Here is a 23,165-nt window from a genome sequence, read left to right as displayed (position 1 = left end):
GGCGCATAAGCTGACAACATCAATATTTGATGTCATCCGATCAGTGTTTTCTCTGAGGGCGTGATAGGGTAACATTACCCGATCCAATGTGCAGGCACTTTTTTTATGTTATCTGAAACCTGGATAACCCTGGGATAATGTTTCATGTTTTTATGTCATTGACATTTTTATTAGTGAAAGGAAATTTAACTCTAAGCAGGGCAGGAGTTTCATGGAAGTATTGGAGGCAATAAGCTGTTTGCGATTTAAAATTTGAACGAAATCTGGTACACTGAGCAAAACAATTCGAACTCCCCAGACTAAATACACTGTTGCTATACCTCATGATTCAAGGCAAGCTTTTGCATAGCGACCAGCATCTGTGGAATCCTTTGTGACCTCCTTATCCGTTGAAAACAGTGTATTAGTGCAATGAGCATTTTATGTAACCAAGCAAAAGCTTGCCCCAAATCACGAGGACCGTTTTCCGATACTCAACTTCGGCTTCGTCTCAGGCTTCAACTGTTTTTTGACTAGCTGCCTTTGAAGCTGTAAGCACAGTAATAAGTCTAATAGTGCCACAAAACATCAAACAAGATGCATGAGAGCCAAAAATTACAGTAATCCAATTTAATTTAAACGCTTCAGGCCCACAATTGGGGACTGGTTTTGGGAACGAAGCCCGAGACAGAGACGAAGTTGAGTATTGGAAAACGGCCAAGGTATAGCAACAGCGTCTTTAGTATGGAGAATTCAAATGTTTATATTCATGTGAATTTAAAGAATTCCGTGTACCAGATTTCATTCAAGTTTAAATTGCAAAGGGCTTTAATGCCTTGATGTTCCTGATCTTTGCCTTGATGCCCAATGAAATGTTCCCGTGGACAAGTTGATTTTTCTAAAGCGAGTGCCCTTTGCAAAGGAGAAATTACCTTGCTCCTTCAAGAACACAGTTCCTACACTGCATCAGGAGACTTTAAACTTGTACAGCTACACAAGGAATTCCAAAAATCAAAGCCTGCAAATGTGACGATAGCGAGTAAAAATGTTTCAAGTAACAGACGTAAAGTGTTTATTCAAGCTATTAAAAGTGGCCTTTTTAATGTGAACCGATTTAATAATGGCCTGTTTTACTATCTCTGATTCCAAAATGAAGTTTTGCTTCACAGGTAATAAAAACAGTACTATATTCAGTGTTAACATTTTACAAATTATTTTTCCTGGTTCTGTTGTTGGAGAAGTATGGAAGTTTTTGCAAGGAAAATTAAAATTGTATGGAACCAATCACACGAAGTGACTTTTAGATGTAACAGAACAATGGCACATATGGAATGAGAAATATGCACAAAACCATTTCCTTATCAATAACCCTAACTCCCTGGGGTATATGAAAAATTATATTGAAATTGGAAGATTGAGGACAGTTAGGGTTAGGACTTTTTCTCTAATTAGTGTACCACATGGGTGGACCACCTGGCTGGACAATCTTACTGTAAATTGGATATGACTGTATAGTTTGTACTTGAAGTACATGTACATGTATGTGCCTGATCTACTGCTGGGATTAATGTTTGGTATGCTATGCTTGTTTGGTATTCGGGGAGAAGAACCTAACTGACTCTATCCAGGTGTGCCCTGTCTTAGGTGTTACAGTTAAGCAGGACTGTTAGGCTGTTTAGCACCCAATCACCTTCACCTCAAGGGTGCAAGAAGCTGACCACTTTTTTCACACCCAATTATCTGGCGAGGTATCTGGCTGACACACAGGTCATTCATTATCAACATGATCTTGAAACCAATTAAGTTATTGTGTGGTTTGGGGGAGGGGGAGACCTGGTTGGTTGAATGGGGGGGGGCTGACCACAAGTGCCACACAAAAGGCACACCTGTGGAGTGGGCTTGCTGGGCTGTGAACTGGGCAATTTAACGTTCCACTTGAGCTCCTGCACCATACTGCAATGAAATTCAGCCCAGGTCTGTCTGGACACAAGCCTACACCGGCCTCCTGTCCCACTGTCTTGATTGGCACCCACTCAGGCAGGCCTCTGGTGTGAAAACTCAATTAGCTTCACTGGCTACTGAATGGGTCCCAATTTAAAAGGTGACTGATACACCCAAACAACAGTCCTTGATCAAGGAGAGTCAACATAGGGCCTAGGTATGACACACAGGAAGGGTGCATGAGCAATTATTGCATATGTCCCTGCACAAAACTAAATGTAGAACTTGGGTGTAAACACGTACATGTACATTTATGTATTCAATACACTTAGCAACAAGTGATAAGGGTTCCATGTATTTAGAAATTCGAGTGGGCAAGCCTATCATGATTGCTTATTAAGCAAAAACCTCAAAACAGTGCCAAACAGGAAGGCTAATTTAATTGACAGCGTAAAAATCCCTGTGCACGGCTTTCCAATTTCGAACTGCCACGGCTGGGCATTGGTCCACAGGCTATTTTTCCCCCAATTATGATGCTTCATTACTCACGTCACTAAACGATACTCATTTCAAAACCTTCAGAACTGACTTGGGCATACTCCACAAGCGTGGCAAAAGCAACAGAAGGTATTCCAAGGTGAATGAGAGATCAGAGGGGAGCCACTACTTCATGGCCAATACCTTGCAACCCTGTGGGATGTTTCTGACCAGACAGCCCTCGATGGATAAAATTAGGCCGAGGCAGAGGAGTGGAAGCTACAGGTACAAGCAGATGCAAACCTTTTCGTTAATAAGGACCTTTAGAAAAACAGACTGCTAACTATTTCTGCTTAGTGTCCCTGCATAAATTAACAAGCCTGATAATTACATGTACCTTGGCAAGTAAGTACCTCTACCCTTGAGTTACCTACTGATGTCACGATTCCTTGTTACATCATGTGGCAATTATGATCTTTATCAACTGACATATTCACAGGTCAGCCACATGGAATTGAAAGCAAACCTAAAAATGAAATCAATAAAATTAAAGTTCATTACAATTAATTTCATTTATAATGACAAATATTCAAATATTTGTGATTTACACAATGCTATAATTTAAAATGTTATACGCAACATTAAAAAAGAATGAATGTGAGGCATGGAACCCAAAATAGTCTGGCACCACCACATTTAACAGATTACATTAAATAAGATACATGTAGTTTAGGGAATACTACATGTATCAAAAATGGCTTCCCTGTAAATAAGGTCTATCATTGGTCACTGCTTACATTCATGGAGCTGATTTTTTCAAAAGGCAGGCTTTATGAATTACAGGATGCATGAAAGAAATCCCATCACCTGAGTGCAAATTCCACAATTGCATCTTGGTTAATGTAATGATTAAGCCACGTAATGGCTGGGTTCAAATGAGTGCGATGTGTCAGAGAAAACTGGCTGTAAGGGTGCACAGTCCCAATTCAACAAAAACTCTCTGCCAGGCCGAGGCGCTTAAAAAGTACCCCTGTAGATTCTTTCGAAAAGAGGAGTCTGTGTGGGCCAAGAAATTGTGGGATTGTGTTAGTATGGCCCAGGATCACCTCTATAGATTCAGGCATAGAGCAAGTTCCTTGCTCTATGATTCAGGGGATCCCATCTGGGGGCAAAGCAGACAAAAATGTTATTGAAAAATTGTCAGTGGAGCCATGCTATTTGAAAAATGGCTGCTGAGAAGACTTGGGAACGTTCACTTTTTGGAGGCGAGTTTGTTTCGGGTGGATAATTAAAAAATTCATTGGTTAACCTACTAAAATTTGAAAATCAAATGAAATCTGAAGGACCAAACAACACATTCCTTTTTGCTTGAGAGGCCTCAGGGACTTCAGTTGCACACAATGGGGCTCCGAACTTGGTTGATTTTGCACTGTTTTCAATGGAGCTTGAATTAGTTCAGTGCACCCTGTAAGTGTTACAGACGCTCCTGTGCTGTACTAACCCAAACCATGTGCAGGGGAGGGGGTATTGTTGCAAATACCACCTCACCTTGATTCAACTGCTGTCCCATGGATTCTAAGCCCGTTAGTGTTTTCATTCCATGGTGATTAGGGTCAGACATTCCAGTGGTGGCTAGGAGAACTCTCCTGAGCCCCCTTCAAGGTTCAGAACCACTTTGTTGAAGTGGCTTTCCTTACTGGCCCGGCAGGTACTTGAAAGACAAAAGTCTTCTTCTCTTGGACTAAGGGGTCTCCTGGACTATAGGGTCTGATGAGCCCTTCTACGTAGCTTTTTCTACTGCCTTTTTCTACTGTCTCACGGGGGAAGAAACTGTCAATTTTTCGGATGATTTCATGCAGAAAGTGAACACAGCAGCTATGGGAAAAGGTGCTCAGTTGCTAAATCGAGCACAGCCTTCAAAGCCCGATGTCATTCTGTGGAAAGGATGGGCAGTTCTTGTGGTCAGACAGTCGAATTCCTAATTCCTCGGGCATGAATGCTTATCAGCCTACGGTTCTCTTTTTTTACGTTCAACCAGGAAGATGGGTTCTTTTGTCTCCTGATTGGACAATCGGAACTGCAGCATCCTCTTTCTTCTGAAAAGGCCCACCTCTGCGAGAGCGAAACACAATGCAGGGGTACTATGGATCCCACAACGAAAGAAGGAATTTCTGTCTCTAATCCTGTGAGGTCTTGTCCGATTTTTATTGCCCCGTCAACATCCGCTCTCTTTTGATCAAAACTGATCGGTCATTCCAAGGAATTCCTGTGTGCAAACACTGCATCACAAAGCCAATAAATACGAACGGACAATTAGGCAGAATTAGAATTCCCGGGCATCTGTTTGCTTATTCATGGTGAACTTTTTACTCTAAGCACATCATTATCTGACTTAATCGGACGAGAGGTATCCAATAGCCAACTTGTACTCAATTTCGTTGACTTCAGAAGTGGCAACTGACGCCATAAATACTCCACTAGTAGCTCATCATTCCATGGAATACCTAACGCTTGAGGTGCATACCAAACATTTCCACATAAATTTGTCCACTAGGGTGAGACCAGAGTGCAGCTGTGTGGGGGAGGGGATGGACAACCTTTGCTTGGGGGCGGGCAGCGACTGATTAATTCAATGTTCCAACTTCTTTAGGTTTGTATCTGCCCAGGGGTTACGCATCCCTCAATCTGCTAGTGACCCCACCAATGGATCCGCCCCCCAACAACAGAATGTACCACCAATGTGTAATACACAAAATTTACCAGTATGGAAATCAAATGGACCTGTGCCTGGATGCAGAAAAACATGACCAGCTTAATTAGTAGGCCTGAGAGTTCCACAAGAAATTCAGATCCGTAAATCAAATGCAGGTTCATATTCTACAGTCAGACTTACATTCTACACAATCAAGCTTGAATTCATACAAGTTAATGATAAGTCTAAAGGTCCATGTGGATATAATTGGTGTGGAAAGAGAACACAGACGTGAATTTGCGATGTCGGATTAAATATTTGTGCTGCCAATTCAAAAAAGTTGACTGCATTCCAACTCGAGCAACATTTTACTGCAAATCTTTCCTGATACAAAATTCGCTTTAATTCACATGTACGTAGTTAGGCCGGCTTTTAGCCTTTATCACCAAAGTGCAAGACTGAGTCTGGGAAAAAGGCAACTAGAGTCAGCCTTCAGTCACAAGTTACAGGACCCTGTCAAAAACAAGTTGAGCTGTTTGAAATGCTAACTAGTCAAAATCTATTACAGTAATTAGGGGGGTGAATGTCCTTAGCAGTAGCCAACTTGTTGGTTACCGCTATCTGTGATCAACAGAGGAACTGAGAGATGTATCATTTGTCGAATGGAAAGGCATTTAGGAAATAGCGATAAACACGTCAAATGAGGCTAAATAGAGTGCTACGGATTTGGATTTAAGTTGTCACATCCAATCGAGTGACAGTTTCTTGGTCTCCGGGGAGGGGGCCAAGGCAGTGTGTAAGTCTCTGAGCACTTAATCCACAAGGGGTGTTTGCGGGCCATGCAGCAGGGGTGCCATTGTGCCCGAAAATCGTTTTCCCAACCCCCTTTGGTCAGTTTGTGGTGTGGGATAAATACAAGCATTTTTTCCTTCATGTGGGCCAGAACACAACCACTGACTGGCCTGAAAGGTGAGAGAATCAATCCTCCCACAATCCACGTACTTGTAATTAGCGGAGGCGTCAACGGAAAACGCTTGTCAATTCGGCTCACACAAAAGCCCACCCTGGACAAAGCTACGAAAGACACAGATTGGACACCATTTGCGGGTTAACTCCTGAAAAGGGGGGGGGGGCAGGAGAACAAAAACTGTCCGGACAAAGCGACCATACTCGGGCTGCTATTGTTCCCTGGTCCCCCTGCTGACAACTGTTCCTTGGCGCACAAGGATGATGGTGTAGGTGGGCAACAATGGACAACAATGGGCGACACAGGGGGGCAATACAAGCACCCCTCATTCAGACACTCCCAAGTCCCAATGATCCTCAAGTGCCAATTGACAATTTCTTTTTCTCTCCGCGTTCCCCTCCTGGGTGAACTCACTTGAATGATGACTAATGATTTCATCCTTCTTTCCCAGACACACATTTTCATAACAACGATTAAAAAAATGCCCCTGATATTCTTGATAAAATTGTTTGTACACATGCATACGAGTACCTGTACAGATCAACTGAGCCATTTTAATATTTCTGAGCAGAGTACATGACACTAAACATCCAATTGGTGGATGCATCTATTCCTGTGTCTTTAAGAAAGTCCTACGTACACATTAATGCTGCTTCCTCTCATTAAATCTGACTGTAGACCCAAGAGGCACAAGCCCAGATCTTTCGACAGCAAACAACCAGCATTCTCAGTCAGATCTCCCAAGAGATGCTATCTTACACACCCTGGGAGTGGGACTGTCGGACCTCCAAGTCACAGACAAGTGCACTGCCCGATTCAAATCAGAGTGCTTCTGACCTAAGGGCCGAATTCTCGCCAAAGGTTGACAGATCAAGCTGAAAATCCACAGGTTGATCCTCCGTGGTTCCCTTGAAATGCAAGTGTAAATTGCATTTGACCAAGGTGGGATATTTTTTTATTCAACTGATACGACAGATGTCAGTGAAGAAACTGCAAGTCGCATATTTACTCAGAAAATTACGTCACAGTCTAGACACCAATTTGGCCAATTAATCTCCGCTCGATCAAAACCAGCAACCAGGAAATTACAAAGCCAAGTTCCGAGATGCGCTAGCATCGCTAGATCTCTAACAACCATCAACAAGCAAATCCTTGAATCGGCTATAACAAACTACACTCCCAAACGCTGTAACCTAACAATTCATTTTACAGTTGAATCGTTTCTAACCAAACACTGACAACTTGATCAATCTAAGATCAATGTGCATAGCTTCACCAGATGACTTGAGATGATGTAAAACCTCTTGCAAGTCTCCCGGGCATACCGGGAGAGGGAACTTCAGATTCGGGGAAGACACTTCACAAAGACCTGTGATACTCCTCGGGATACACCGGCAAGGCATTACACACGAGCTCAATATCTGATTGCATGATTGCAGTACCGCTGATGCATATCCTGCAAGTTGTTTGTCTTTCCACCCTGGGGACGCACATCCTCCCCCCCACCTGACACCCAGCACTCATCTGCTGGATTAAGTTATTAATACTAGGCCTGCCAGGCCCGGATTTTCTTATTAATCACACGACGGAACTTTAGACGTATTTTCATAACGTCCTGCGTAATTTGACCTTAATCGCGAGACGGGTGTGAAATCGGAATCTTGTGAAAGGGATACACTCGGGCTTCAAGGGGTATCAACTGGGTTCAGACTAATGGATGACAGGAACACTGCATGAAGACGCTCTCTCCAAAAGTTTAGCGAGAGACATATCTGGAGTGACTTTTAGGAACGCCGGATGCAGGAAAAGTTCTTCCCCTGAGAGGAGAAGTGGTGTGTGTCGAAGTTGGAGCAGTACAGAAAGAGAACACAGATGTCTTCAACTGACTGGCCCAAGACAATTATGGGTGCTTCAACCCTACAATGGATAAAGATTTACCCTCGGTCTGGGGGACTGGGTTGTGTTTTCAGTCCCCACCCTGAAACATTTGTCCGGGTTTTCCTCCCACCTCTGAAACTAAACGTTTCATTTTTACTTATCCTATAATTGGGGCTTGCACTGTTAGATGAACATTAACTAAAATTGAACACCTGCAAAACAAAAACTAAATATCCTGAAAATGCGACAGATATCGATATCTCCTCCTAAAAGTCCCTCACCAAAAATCTTCACTAAGAAATTTTTTTCCCCATGTGAATCCTGGTCTTGGGTTTTTGTTTCAAGTGCAAAAAGTAACAAAACCTGAACGATTAAACCCTTGATAGAAACATAATTCTGATGTTAAAACTCATAAAATCTGGAATGGTCCTTCAAAATCCTCCCCTGAAGCTGGTCGTCTCCTGGGCCCAATATTTCACAGACACCACACAGTCCAAGTTCAAGCATTTATGTTCATGGCACAGAGGGCAGGGACTAATGCTGTTTGTGCCATTCAACAACAATTTCACAGCGCTGCTACTGCATGCAGAAAACACTGCACAGCATAGTCTACATGGCTGTTAAGCAAAAATCAGTGCAGTACCAGTCGCAATCAGTGTACACGTACATGTACACTGTGTTACACTTTGGCTGGTAACCTGTTTTGCAAAGTATATTTTCCTGTGTGCTTGGCAAACATCTGAGCATCACAACCTCGAGAAAGTCACTTTTCTCCTTATCATACTTTCTTTCTCTTTCTCCTCATCGAATTCATTTCGTTTTAACCAGATCTCTCTCCAACAACAATCATCTCTTTAAGCGGACATCACCCTCAACCCCAAAAACAACAAAGATGGCCCCCTCTGTAAGAAAACCCACACAGTGTCACTGACAGCCTCAGAGCCATTTCCATCACCAAGCCCAAGTGCACTCCGACGGGCCTTGCATCTAAGCTGGACTGAGAAAACAACGGATCAGAAAAATGCTGGATTAGCAGGTCCCTGCACTCTCTTCTGTGTCTTTTTGTTCCTTCTTCTTGGAGAGGAAATCTCCCTCTTCTGCACTCCACAACAACTTAACTCTGGAATTTTTAAAGGTCTACCACTGCTTTCCATTTTTACATTGGCCAGATCTCTGGGAAATGGCTAACACAGCAGCACCACTACCAATGCTATTATAGCTTCCTACCTCAGGTCTGTAGGGACACCTGTATCCCACTTTCCTCCCCACATCTCAATCAGCAAGTCTGATCACAAACTAAAGACTTTCCATGTCAGCACCAGAGCAGGGGGTTCAGGTAAAATGCCACATGGTTTTTCAATGTGCATTACCTGCTCCATTTTGCATTTCAAGTACTGATACTGAGCGTAATTTTTATTAATACTTACAAAGGAATGCAGCATCAAACTTGTCTTTACAATTGTAATTAAATTCTTGGCTGTCACTTCTATGGAAATACAAAAATGAACTCAACCTTGGACTTTTTTTCCCAAAACGCTACTTGACCAACACTTGCAAGAGTTCACAAGACAACCACCGTTTTCTCTAAGATTCAAGTTCATCATGATGGCTGCCTATTCATGAACATGTGACACCAGGAATTCTGGATAACACTCATGTCAAAAGTATATGACACAGGAATTTCAAAATGGAAAGGCCCTTGCTTAAGTCATGAGGTACAAAAGATACAGTGAGGTACATGTATGAATGTTAAAAGGGACTTCTCAAGCCAAAATACAGAAGTTAACCAATCCACAGAACTATGATGAAATTATAACAATGTACATGTCAAGGAAAGAAACAGTTTTCATCAAAACCCCTGAGCCAAGCACTTTTGAACTTCCCTGTTACTTTAATCTTGTCCAGATTCCAGTCACAGGGGCTACAGGTCCCCAAGGGGCCTGCCAAAACACAGCTAAGGCCCTCTCTCTTTCAGCACACCACTCTTGATAAAACACCACCCCTAATCCATCAAAAAGATGGAGCAACAATATAAAAACAAAAAAGGAGAAAACTGCCCACCGGCCTGTTTCTCAAGGCAGAATTGGTGTACTTCACACAGAGTGTTAGTAGTTTATGATGGTTTGAAGAAAAAACTACAAGTCATCAAAAACTTGAGGGGTCCCATAAATCATCACATAACAATCTCTTCTGCAAACTGCAAGACCTACAAGCTCTTGCATAATGTATGAAGTATTAATATGCCACCAAATTTAATAGGTACCAGAATTTAAGCCCACTAGATATATACAAACTTTTTGAGGATCAAAAGAATTTATCCATTGCTATCAGGTAATTAACAATAATAACAGATTAACTGTGAATTGATGTAAATACACTGTATAATATTGCATAAAAGCAGGGGTCCGCAATGTAACAAAAGGCCTAAATCACAATCCTACTGTCTTTGAGAGGGGAGGAAAGCTCTCCAAAATTAACTTCAAACATGAATGTCATCCAACCTTGTACAGGAAATGATGAACACAGAACAGGATATGATCCTTACTTTCACAATTTCACATTACGTGAATGAATGCAGTGCAGAGTTCACAGAAGGAAATTCAAGGAGTACCGTACCCCCGTTGTCGACAGGGTCTCCCCGCCAACTTTAAGACTAACCTTCAGCCGTGTTTGACTTGAGGTGTTTCAAAAGCAATCCGACATGCATCAGCCCCTGTGCGCATACAAATTTCTATCTTGATAGAAGGAAAGTTGTCTAAAAAGGCAGCCACAACGGCCTCATTAAAGCAAAGGAGTCACCTTAGAGGATCAAGTAACATCAGGATAAATTCTTGTAATTATTATTACAGAGTAGTAATTTGCAGTCAATAGTTTCCAGCAATGAGATAAAGCTTCCTCACTCACCTCACTATGAACGACACAGTGGCAGCCATCATATAAAATCCTGATATCCTGCTACAAAAAACGTCACTTTAGTAAATACTGCCTCCTCCTAAATTAGAAGTAATTTCATTTCTTTGTCATGAAAAAAATATAAAAACTGTTTCTTAAAAGTTCTGACTTTAACAAATACTTTTTCTTAGAAGGAAACACTTTGCACATAAAAAAAAATATTAGTTGTATGAACGAGGTTAGCTAAGTGTCGCCCAAATTTTGGAAGTTAAAAAGTTTGTAGAATGAATTTCACATTTAACGGTTGTGAAGGATAGTGACGGCTTTGATTGGTGACTGGTGTCCATATAAGTGCCGTATTTTCAGGCCAGAAATATCAGCTGTTGCTAATACAAAGATTGGCTCATGGCTTTCCGGCAGTCCCTTGGTTCAGTATTTGTCTACATCAATAACGCAGTTTTCTCAAATAATACCTTCCGTGGTTTACGTTTATGATCATCCTGATCATTGGCGTAGCCTAATTGAGAACCATTCACGGGGTCTAGATCAAAATCAAGCACGGTTTCTAGCAGTGACGCGACACTTACCCATTTCATGACAAAGACGAATGTGTAATGATAAAACTAAGATGCATTTTGACTCCGGAATGAGGGACTGACGTTTGGCCTTTTTTTTGCCTGAACGGTATGGCTTAGTCACTACGTAGGGCCTACATTGCATATTGCAATCTTCATGATATCACAAATTCCCATGACATGAGGCTAAAAATGTTTTCGTCTAGACAGATTTTGTCTGTACAAGGCTTTTTCAACTTTGTTAAACTTGAAGTATGTATTTGTTTTAGGCAGGGTCTGGTTTATTGCTAACAATTCCCAGGGAGCAGTACGAGCGTACGATGTAACAAAAAACGTACGCCGACTATAACTAGAGACATACAGCCTTCGATGACGGTGCGGGCTAAAATAACATCGATCACCCGTTTTTTTTTTCCACATGGTTTTTATTTATTGTTTGCAAAACACATGGAGCAGTATGTACAATGTGCATTATATCTGAACACAATCTAACCAAATGCCACCTTAATTTCCCTTGCAAACCTCAACATGGACCACCAACCCGGCGGCACAAGCCGCACACAATGGACGGTTTCAATCATGTTACCGGTGTTAAGATCACAGCGATTCGGTTAAAAAACAGAAAGCCAGTACGGGCTCCAGAACTTCGCCCAGGTAAAAAAGACAAAAGTGCCTGGGGCTAGTTCGGTGTGTTTCGTGACGGCCACTGCTCAGCCAGAGCTTTTTTGTGTGTGTGTTGCCTTGCCACCGTCTTCAATGGTTTGCCACCTCGTGCCCGAGGTCCGGATTGGCCCGGTTTCTAGAATGTCAATGACTTGGCCGCGGTCGAACTTTTCAAGCAAGCCTCGTCATGATTCCAACTGACATTCAACGGAGAACGATCAGATATATAAGATACATTGTAAAAAGTAAGGGGAAAAAACCTGCTTAGGCAGAGGACACTCTGCACCCACAGGTTGTCCAACAGAGAGACAGATTAAAACTCCCGAGGAATATTGGATCGGTTGTTGAATGTAGAATCAGTGTCAGTCAAAAGTCAGTGCACGGAATCGTCGCTGGCATTTTGCAATCAAGAAGACTTCGAAGTAGATGGACCCAGAGAGAGAGAGAGAGAGAGAGAGAGAGAGAGAGAGAGAGAGAGAGACCCTATGGAGGAAAAAAATCCAGCGCACAGAAATCTATTATCCCCGTCTAAAACTTGAACTCACCGTAAAAGGAATGCTCGGTATATTGTCAACGATGTAGGCCATCTCCATTCCCCCCAGCGGAAATTACCTGAGCCGCATACCCCACTCGCTGTCATTTCGCCCGAAAATTGATTTTAAATTGGAAAAAGGTCCCCGTGCTTTTTGGCACTCGCTCTCGGCATATCAGTCAACACCCACAGGCATCTTGACGCACAGGGGAAAATAAGAAACAAAAAAATGCCTGCACCCCAAAACGGTGTTTGCACAATGGAGCTGCGCGTAGGCTTAAGTACAACACACGCTCCGAGACGTGACAGATATTATATTCGGTAATGAAGTTTTCCAACGGGACTCACGCAAGCAAAAGTTCGTCAATTTCAGTTGACATTGGGTCAGCGTATCGATTATACATTATATACAGAGACTTCCAGAAGTATCCTAGACGCGTAATGTATCTCATTGACGCCATTAACACTGAAGAAACTTTTTTTTTGGTTAGTATTAACGATTTTGCTGTGACAGCGGCGGCGTGATACGCACGGTCTCACCTGGGCTATTATAGGACCGCATAGTACATACAGAGGCATTCTTAAGATTCACGTGTGACAGGCAATCACTTATTACCGGCTGTGAATATTATTCCAGGAACCAAAGTTGACAGAGATGGTAATTTACGATATCTCACAGCCGTGTGAATCCAGAGGTATAGGGTGTAGCGTCCGGAACCATATTTTTATAATTCACTGTCAAGGTTTATTTCTTTTAAAGCTATATAGGAAAATAGTGATTCCCTAACAAAATCACTAATATCAACAATCGAAAAGGACATCTGAGGCGGTGTTCATTATTCTGGCATTTACAATAAACCTATATATAGGTGTGTCTTCAGCTGGCGGTGTATAGCATTGTAAGTTCTTAGGCCAAATAACCAGTGCTACACTTTATGACAAAATGGCGGACCGTGAGGTTTTGAAAACGCCTCCACTCAAAACGAAGCCGAGATGGCGCGTTCAGCTCCACGATAATTCCTCTGAGTATAACCTGCTGAGTTATAACCGCGGCCTTGTGTGTTTCCTTCATGGGTCCCCCTCGTCTTCCTTGGGGACGAGGTTTTAACAGCTCAGCAGCTGCATCGCCTCACTCAACACCTACGATCATAGAAAGTTTCCGCTCAGTAGACGGAGGACCTTGAAATCGCTTGATTTCATTTACAAGTTGAGGAAGTTTATGAATCTAACAATAATTACTATCTCGCATGAATTCTTTATTGCTAAGAGCAACAAAAACAGAGTAGAGTTAAGTTCGGACTCTTGATGTGTGCAAGTCACAACAGAATGCTGAGTTGTGAAACCATCTTGTGATTACTCAACCGAAGTGAAAGAGCCGAGAAAATAAATTGTTGACAGACAGCGTTACCTCGCATGGTCTGGTACCTGCGTGCGACGTCGATGTCACGGGTAAAACGTGTCATCACCGGATGTGTCGTGCCCCTTGACGCCCTAAGTTGAGGCTACCCGCGGCACGGCCTCATGACAAGACAGCAACACCTGCCTGACGGAGAAATTACAGGGCTGGCTTTGTCTTTTGTTCTCTGGACAAAATGTGTGATTCTCATGAGAGTCCCAGGAACCGTCGAGCGAAAAGAAAAAAAAAACGACCCTGAAGCGCTTGGGGGATTTGTGCGCACTTCTCATGCACAACATTCTAGCAACAGTTCACCAGCACTGCGTGAATGAGTTGCAACAAATCGGATTATGGATGGAGACGCGCTGCGCAAATTTCCGACAGGGTTGCCCGCAGAGAAGCCAATTGTAAAAGACATTTTGTGAGATGACAGCTTCGACTGTTCAGCCATGATGGGTCTAAAGAGAATTGAAACATTTCCTCGTTGCGTTTGAGATCCCCTTATCGATTTCTAATCAAAGAAAAACAAATCAGCCCACATGCATAAACAGTTTGTTGCAGTGCGAATGAAATATTGATAAATCCTGTGAAAACAATCAGTGAATTTCTGAGGAGGAGAAAACCAACATAAACCTTTCTTACTACAGGAAAGTTAAATTCGCTTGTTAAACATCACTCAAGTAATATGAATAAAACATTGGTACTTCGCAAAGTAGGCTGATGTAGCACCGCGAAAAAGATTTCTGGCACATTTCCTCCGGGGATATGGGGTCTCTCTTTCTTTAGTTTGAAAACTTATGGGGTCCAGCGTCGGACTAGACGGTCCGCCGATTAACAGACAGGCGCGCATGCGGAGTGCACGCGCAAGCCGCATTCCCCCCATGGATTCGCATTGACGTCGCCGCATCAAAAATTAGTACCTCACAGTTGTGGTATGGCGTTGCTCGGCTGATTCACTGCACGTGTCTTATTTTACTTCAACCCACTAAATGATCAATTACGTTCTGAAGAAGCATTCCATATGCGACAACAAACTGAAACAGTATTAACCCAGCAGGGATATTTGCATGCAAAGGGGGTCCAAGGGGCAAAACTACGGAGTTAGGGCCCTTTTCCGTTTGTTGGAGACAGACCAAATATGTTTTCTGGATTATCCAAAACAATGTTCCCCACTTAATGGGGGGATGGACACGCGTACTCAGGTGACATGCCTCCGAATTAAAAAAATAAAAGTCAGTCGGGATACTGTGGCCCAAAATGGACACATCAAAACGAAGCAAATCAGGCTCGATGCCAGGAAAAAAACACACAGAAGTGTTAAGCCGACATTTGATTTTTATCTAAATAAACAATAGCTCAAACATGCTATTTAAAATGAGCCAAAGTATCTACTCAAACACAACAGTCGTGTTGCCAATAATGATTTATTCACGTTGGTGATGAGCTTTTGAGAAAGGAACCAATTGAAACATAGGTCTTTACCCAGTATTATTGCTGGAGATAAGGGTAGTGTCTGCGTACGTTTTTGCATTCGTTTTGTATAGTTGGAGTTGGTTTAATTCAGTTTGGGTGTTTTAGTTGGCGTAACAGTACGTGTAAATATTTTTAAATGTAACATGTTTCGTGCGGGCTCGATTGCGACCGTAACTTCTAGGAGTGGACAGTTCTGCATGGTCCCACGACTCCGTCGTCTTTCGAACTGACTTCTTTCCCCCAACCCTTGTAAACCCCAACTATCAACTTCGGGTAGTTGGAGTGATGGAGCACTCGCCCGGAGCTATACGCTCCGTTTCTTAAATAAGACGCCCCCGTCACTGCCCATGAGGAAGGCCGCCCAAATCCCGCTCCTATTCCGAGGACCATCGGTGTATAAAATCAAAATGAATCGACCCAAATTAAAGCTGCGACTACATGTAGTACCAAAATATACAGTGGGTTCCCATGGCTGCCTCAGATAATGGGCGGACTATTAAGCTTAATACTGACCGATGTAATTGGAATCTTGGGAGAAATTGACCGCGTTTGACCCGTGGATGTCATTTTTTTCAAAGTGATATCCGGGGTTGTTGGCCCGTGCTACCGGCAAGGTTCAACTGCCCCCTTCTTGGCCCAAAATGATCGAACCCGTGGGACAATTCCTTTCAATTCTTTTAACCCCTTTGAATGATTTCTGTGAACTTTGGGCTTAAATAGCCCCACAACTTAACCCTTGTCAGAAAAGGTCACACCAACCTCCTTTGGTCGGCTATATTCATGAATATCCGCAGCAAACAAGTGAATAATGTCCGGGTAGTAATTGAACTATCAACCGCAACTCGCCGCATTATGATTGAATCTGATCGGGAATGCAATTTTCATCGACCAGTTATACAAATTACCTTTTCTCGGTTCATTTGCAAACAGATGAGTAGCAGTTTTGTGAAGTCAAAGGTATTGTGGCGAGAACAAAGGGACACGCACTGTATGCATTGACAGAGGCATTCTATAAGGATATTGGAAGTTCACTTTTATTTGTAAACGTGCGAGATTCAAGCTGGCGTGCAAAATTGAAGGTTTTCAGGCTAAAAAGTCACCGTATAAAATGGCAATCAGGAAATGACTTGATTTTCATGACATAATCGACAAAAATCGGCAAAAAAGGAGTCCAGAATGCGCGAAGACACATCTAAAGAGCTTCGTAGTATAATTATTATCGATACTCCTTTTCAAAAATCGGGAAATTAATATTTTCTTTTAATGAAGGGCTGCATGGTCCGAATGAACCAGATTTCGGTTAACCTGATCCATCTCTGGGTTGTTAGTGTACCAGATCATCTCGCCGTGAAAAATGATTAGCGTGTTATCCTCCGCTTGGATACCGGTACACTTTCCGTCGCACATCGCGTGATGTTACCGCGAGTTTGCAGCCAACCTGTGCTGATTGAGATGGGAGCATTGCGGATTTAAGCGTCACGCCATCTAGGTCAAACATCCCCGAGTGCACTAAGCACCAGCTTGTCCATCTTGCCTTTAGAACACTTTATAATTTATTGCGTGTATAATCGAGGTTTTTCATTTTTGGGGTCCCCTCTTCCTTCCTTCCAGCTTGTGGAGGAACAAGAATTGCCGCTGGTGATAGACAACTGGACAACTTTTATTAGCCTCGGCAACTTGTGATACGAAGCACGCGGTGCTTTTCCGGTAACAGTGTCTCACGCCGGTGACAAACTCGGTAGCCAGGATATGTAGGAAACGAGAATCAGTTGCGGAAATGTTGCGGAGGATCTTTCACTAGTGCACAAGCGTTCCACTTAAAAAATCCACCTTTGCGGTTAAGAAGGTTAAAGTTGCCTCAGCTGGCCTGTTCGTTGTAGTTGCGGAATAGCTGTTTCTATAACCACTTCACTTCAATTATATTCCATTCTTGATCGAAACCGGGCTTTGCAAACGACAGATTGCGGTTATCGCGCCTGGACATGGCCGGCATGCACGTCGAAATTTTCACGCTACCGTTCCTGAGTCCATGACCAAAGACACATGTATGGCTCTTACAAGGGTGAAAGTATAGAACTTTTTTTTCTTCTAAAACTGACATGGCGCTTGTTCCATCCCAATTCAGCGTGATTAAAGCGCGCATTTTGCGATGGGAATGATACGATATCCCTGATTTGGCTGTGTGCATAAATTGTTTGCACATACTTAGGTTGACACCATAAGGGGGGAGGGAGTCTTGACTTTGTTCCTCGTATTCGTAAAGTGAAATCTTCTCCAGTTATCCTTGTCACATTTTGTCTGCGTCAATGCATTGTTTTTTGAAATCCCGATAGAAAACAAAATTGACATGTCAAGATAAGATCTGTCCTAAGGAAAAGACCAACACTGTAGTAATCCATGTTTTATAAGTGTATCGCGGGAAAAGAAACAAATCTAAGTATCTTTCCAAAGAAAATCTGGCTGTTTTCATGACTGCGAGAAATGGACTTAATCCTTAGGCCGGCAGGGACCGATGTGGCCTTTTATTTTGCTGGTTGCTCGGAGGGTCTTGACGCATTAGAAGCAGGCCAATTTCCTGAGTGCACCACTCTCACAATACACGGTGGAGCACATGGCGCAGGGTCGGCATTTTTTCTCTCTCTATCTTCAATCTTCCCTCCTCTTTCTCTGGCCGTTGCTGGCTCGCTGATTTCCATCAGCCTGGAGCGCACCAGCTAACCTATGAATCAACCCGCATGTTAAAGCCCTGTTCGACCTCGTCTAGACTTTGCCAAGTCTCTAATGGTCACGGTTTCCGTGTTTCCACAAAGGTCAGACATTTGTTGTTTTTACAGTGAATTATTTGCAGGCTTTGTGGTCCTGTTAATGAAAATTTTACTAGGGCACAGCTAGGCATAATTCTGTTTTTGGGGACTACCGCGCTTTTTTTCTTTTGTCACGTCGTAACATTTTGTTAATCAAAACCTACAATGTGCATAGCGACAGGTATCGAGTGTGCAGAACTCCAGGTTTCCCGTCAGCTCCCAGAAGAATACCTGTTCACATCTGATAGATCGGCCCGACATCTCCACCCAATTTGAGCGCGGAAACTTCCCTGCACTCGCGCTAATTGCTGGCGGAACTTATTCGGTGCAAGCTGCCTTTGGATTAGGAGCAAGATTGGGCGACAAAATGCGCCCACGGTATAGTAAGAGCGATTGGTTGAGGGTTACAAAGTTTGCAAGACAGATCCTCTATTTTGGACGTAGTGCCAAATCGCCACTTTGACATGTCAGATATTTTCCTTACTCAACTCCAGTTCCATTTCTTCTCCTCGGAAAGCCTGAAGTAACTTCAAGAAGTCATCTTGTAATTAGATACAAGTCGTTCGTGAGCATTTACAAAGAAAACCGCAGACGTAAACTTAAAAGTAGAAGTATATTGGGACAGTTTAACACTCTTACACCTTTCTCTGTAAGATATTTTTTGAACGTTGGCAAGTCGTCTAGTTAACATATTGGATAAATATATAACCATGAAGGGGCTTCCCGTAAACTCAAATACAAGGGCCAACGCATCTGCACTGCTCACGAATTTCAAAGTGCGCATTTTCTTGGCCGCTCTCCACATTATTACAAGATCAAATTTTGGAAAGAGTCTCGGCAGATTTTTTTGTCAGGTATCTCCAAAAAAAAAAAAAACACCAAAAATCTCTACTTTTCCCCCAAAGTAATCTTATGGAATGGGATGGTGAAGTGAGTAGGTAAGCACAAAGACAGTTTAGAGAAAAAAAGGTACAACAGAAAACCAGTGAGACAAAGTGGATTGACAGCGCAAAGGAACTTGAAAGCAACGACTTAAAGACGACTGTCAGGGGAAATGAAGAGCGGGCACTAGAAAGGTCGAGCCAAACGGGCTCAGAGGAAACAACCCCAAGCTTGCACGGCTTAGTCCAGATTCCTCGCTACAGGTCCCCTTCATGGGTGAAGATAAGGCAGTGCAATCAGGTTATGAATCCTGTCCAGGATACACGGGGAGGCCTTGTCTTATTTCTAAGACTTTCGAATATAAGACAGGCCTAGTAGGTCATGTATACAGTTGGACCGTGAACAAAACTCAAGGTGTGTTGTTTCCATTTCGGGTGAAACAAAGCAAGTTGTATTGCAGTCCAGTAATGTCAGATTATTGTCTGATCACAGCGAGAAAAACACTCGGTTGCACCATTCGCCATCGTATACAAACCGATTTACCGCGCAAAGCATCCTAGAGTAACTTGTAGTTGCGCAGTGGGAGCAGCTAGCTCGTGCAGCGTAAGTACATCGCACTGTTACGTCGCCAGACAGCCCGTTACAACGGTTTATGACAATCTAATTAGGGGCGCAATTACAGGGCGGATCTGGTCGGCATTATACGCGCGTGTCCTCGGCATGTTTTTGTCTGGGGGACACGAGCAATCCATCAGGTAGCTGTCTTAAGTTTATAAACATCTTACAAGTTGTCGCATGTGGCTGAACACTCTGTTAAAAAAAAACAGCCTCACTTCCCCATAAACTTGAAGACTTGCTTACACTAAAAAATTGGACATGTTCACGCATGTAATTTAATAAGGTCTTTAGTCGAGTGGCGATTACTGCTCTGTGCAGACCTAAAAGTACCGGCAAGGGCAGCGTTGTGGGACGATTTTACAAGGAATGATGGTATCGACAGTGTAGAGTTTGTGTGCTTTCTATCCAGATGACCCAGTTTATGAAAAGTGCGTTGGGTCATCAGCATATGCAGTTGGCACGATTTTAATTTGGCAGGAAATTTGACTTGTTCAACTGTACGCAAAAAGGTAAACACGTTCCTATCCATGCAGGCCTAAATAAACTCGTGCAGTGTTTGTACGACGGAGTGATTCAACTCCCTGACATTTCCGGTTGATATCCAGGAAACAGTTATTGACCGTAAAAACGAACAGAAACCTGAGGGATACTTACGGACACACTCGTTGGCTTCCTTGGTGGTTGCTCGCGCCCAGGGTCTGTCGTAGTGGAACGGCTTGCACATCTCGCACTCCGCTCCCGCCGTGTTGTGCTTACAGTCACAGACGGGATTGCCATCCCGGTCTTTGATGCAGCGGGACGCGTGCCCGTTGCACTTGCAGCGCCCGCCCACGGAGAAGTCGGACACGGCGTAGTAGAAGCTCTCGCGGATGGAGTCGTCGAGTTCCTCGTCGCCCAGCGATGGTAAGCGGTTGAAGATCACCTTGACGTCCGTGGCCGTGACCCAGTCCTGGAGCACAGGGCTGTTGTCGAAATCAAAGGCAGACGGGCGTCCCTCAAGCGAGCTGAACGCGACGCGCGAGCCGGCACCCGCCACCGGCGCAAGCTCTGTGCTCAGGATGTCGGTGCAGATCGCTTCCTGCTCGTTCTGCTTGGTGATCGGGGCGTTCTTGGTCTGCCCGTACACCTTCCGGCACTGGCTGGAGTAGTAATGGTACGGCTGCCACGTCTTGCCGTAGTCCTGCGATTTCAGGATGGACATGGAGTCTGGACGCAGGGAGCAAAACTCCAAGGAGATGTAGGTGAGTTCGTACATCTTCCCCAGCGCAAGATGCAGGCTGACGTTGTGAGGATTGGCGGTGAAGGGCTCCGACTGCCAACACGTCAGGTTGTTAGGGTTGTGCAAGTCGGTCAGATACTCGGGTGGATGCCTCCTCTTGGGCTGGTTGGCGTCGCACACGAAGCAGTTCCGCTGCCGTTCCCCCTCGTCGCCGCTGGACAGGGCGCAGAAGCGACTCGGCGGCGTTCCGCACGTGCTGGACGCCTCCACGGGAACGCCGAACGCAGCGTTGACAAAGTCGGGGACGCAGCGCCGTGGCTGGCCGCCCGGCTCGCTATAGCAGGGATCCGGCTGGTTCTGTTGCGCTGCGAACATGTTCAAATTCTGTCCGGCCGATCTGGCGCACCATATCCCATTCAACAACAACACTGCCAGCAGATACCGAAATCTCACAGCAAAATACATCTTCCTAAAATATTCCTGGGTATAATTTATAATATAAGGGCACAGAAAATCCGAGGAAAATTTAACCTTTAGTAGCCGTAGTTAATCTGTTTATCAACAGTGGAAACTCTGGAGAATGCGGCTCCCTCAGAGTGTGTTGATCACAAAGAACGCCGGCATCGAGACCCGATCAAGAGGTGTGAATCCGGCTCTCCTACTTGACAACGGCAGCGGTGCTCTGTGTAAACTACACGTGTGTATACCGAACACTGCAGGCTCTCGAGTGGAGTCGACCAACCCTTTCACGCACCGTCAAACAGGGCAGAATGAGGGCACGTCGAGATGTTGCCTGCGCCTCCTCTTTTCACGCTAATATTTGTCTTGCTCTCAACTCCAACAAATCCATCCCTGGCCGCCCCATTCAAATCCAGCGATCCGGGGCCACCACGGGTGAGCTGTGTAACCTTTACACGCAAGTGAACACGATCGCCTACAACTTCCTGTTGGTATTAAGGTCCACCGCAGTACTGGCTCGTCAACCACGAATCGAGTGGCGTTGTTCTGTCGGGAGTTGGGATCGGGCAGAAAAAAATCCGGCGTGTTACCAGCAGACGAGATGAACATACACTGAACTACGTAAAAGCTGTGATTAGATATGTCTCATTGGCTGCTAATCGGTTGCGTTGCTCCGCGATCACCCCGCTTTGCTAAGAAGTGTTTCGGGGCGGTCCCCGTTAAACAGAGTACCACCAATTCAACCCAATGAGTTTAGCATTGCACATTCATCGTGCGCTGCACCGATGCGCATGCCCTGAACAGACCAATCAAATCGGTTTGGATACAAGTGCGCTGGATTCAGACATTCCACGCAGTATCGAGTGGAGAACGTGTGTAGCATGAATTGTAGGAAGTGTGTAAGTTCACTTTAGGGGTACGGGTGTCCACGGTAGAAGGTACGTCTGTCGTTCACTCATTTCAACGTGAGCCCCAGCACCGTAGGTGCATGTGCACAATTATTAGACCGGTTTCACGTACCGTCAGTTGTATGGTTGGAGTAATTCAATCGTGGAAATGAAAGCGTAGAGCTGCTGCATGCAACGCTGTTACTCGGCTGTCAATGACCCACCGATAATGTGATCAAAATTGAGGGATAATAATCGACAGCTGTACTGATTCCCCAGTACGCAAGACAGGATGGAGATGTACGACGAGTCCCCTCCACTTTCACACTTTATCTGTGGCCCAAGCCACGGCTTAAATATGCCCCACACCGCGACGATAATAAAATATATGATGTTCGCGACGGGCTCCCGAGGCAAATATGTATCCGGAATGTCTGACGGTGTGCCAGACGCTCTGTATGGGAATCTCATGGCTTAGGCTTACACCTGTTTAAGTACAAGTATGTACAGTGTTTCAAATTATGCGTATGGACTGAACTTCAGAAAGGAATATTATCACTTAATTAAGGTAGAAATTAAACATATCTGTTGGGATCAGGGGAACTTAGTGTAAGCCTTCCTTCCCTTCCCCCACGGGAACCGATCTGGACATATCCCCCCTGCTGGTGACAAGGTTCATTTGTAGCTGAACGGGGTAATTGAATCAATGTCACAGCCTCGAAGGGATGATGTACATGTACATCCGCGACATTTCAGATCCTGCACCACTTTTCACTAATGCAGGTAATTCATTCCGCCCAAAACTGGCTGGTTCCCCACCTTTAAAGCACA

The 23,165-nt window shown here is 44.1% G+C and overlaps 1 protein-coding gene across 3 annotated transcripts in view; it reads right to left on the bottom strand.

Moving 5' to 3' along the window:
• LOC110979695 (netrin-1-like) overlaps positions 1 to 22,194 on the bottom strand; it is an 84,517-nt gene extending 62,323 nt beyond the window's left edge. Inside the window, exon 1 of one of the 3 annotated variants that reach the window (XM_022235719.2) lies at positions 20,424 to 22,194. In XM_022235719.2, coding sequence (XP_022091411.1) covers positions 20,424 to 21,453 — 1,030 coding nt within the window. In that variant the 5' untranslated portion in view covers positions 21,454 to 22,194. The remainder of the gene's footprint in view (positions 1 to 20,423) is intronic. The other 2 variants (XM_022235720.2, XM_022235721.2) reach the window with 2 other exon arrangements.
• Between the last annotated feature and the right edge of the window lie 971 nt (positions 22,195 to 23,165).

Source organism: Acanthaster planci, linkage group LG07 (genome assembly GCF_054643075.1).
Source record: "Acanthaster planci isolate LZ-2023a linkage group LG07, COTS_SCS, whole genome shotgun sequence".
Lineage (NCBI taxonomy): Eukaryota > Metazoa > Echinodermata > Asteroidea > Valvatida > Acanthasteridae > Acanthaster > Acanthaster planci.
Note: the sequence above shows the minus strand (reverse complement) of the source record. Positions and strands in the feature narration are given on the sequence as shown.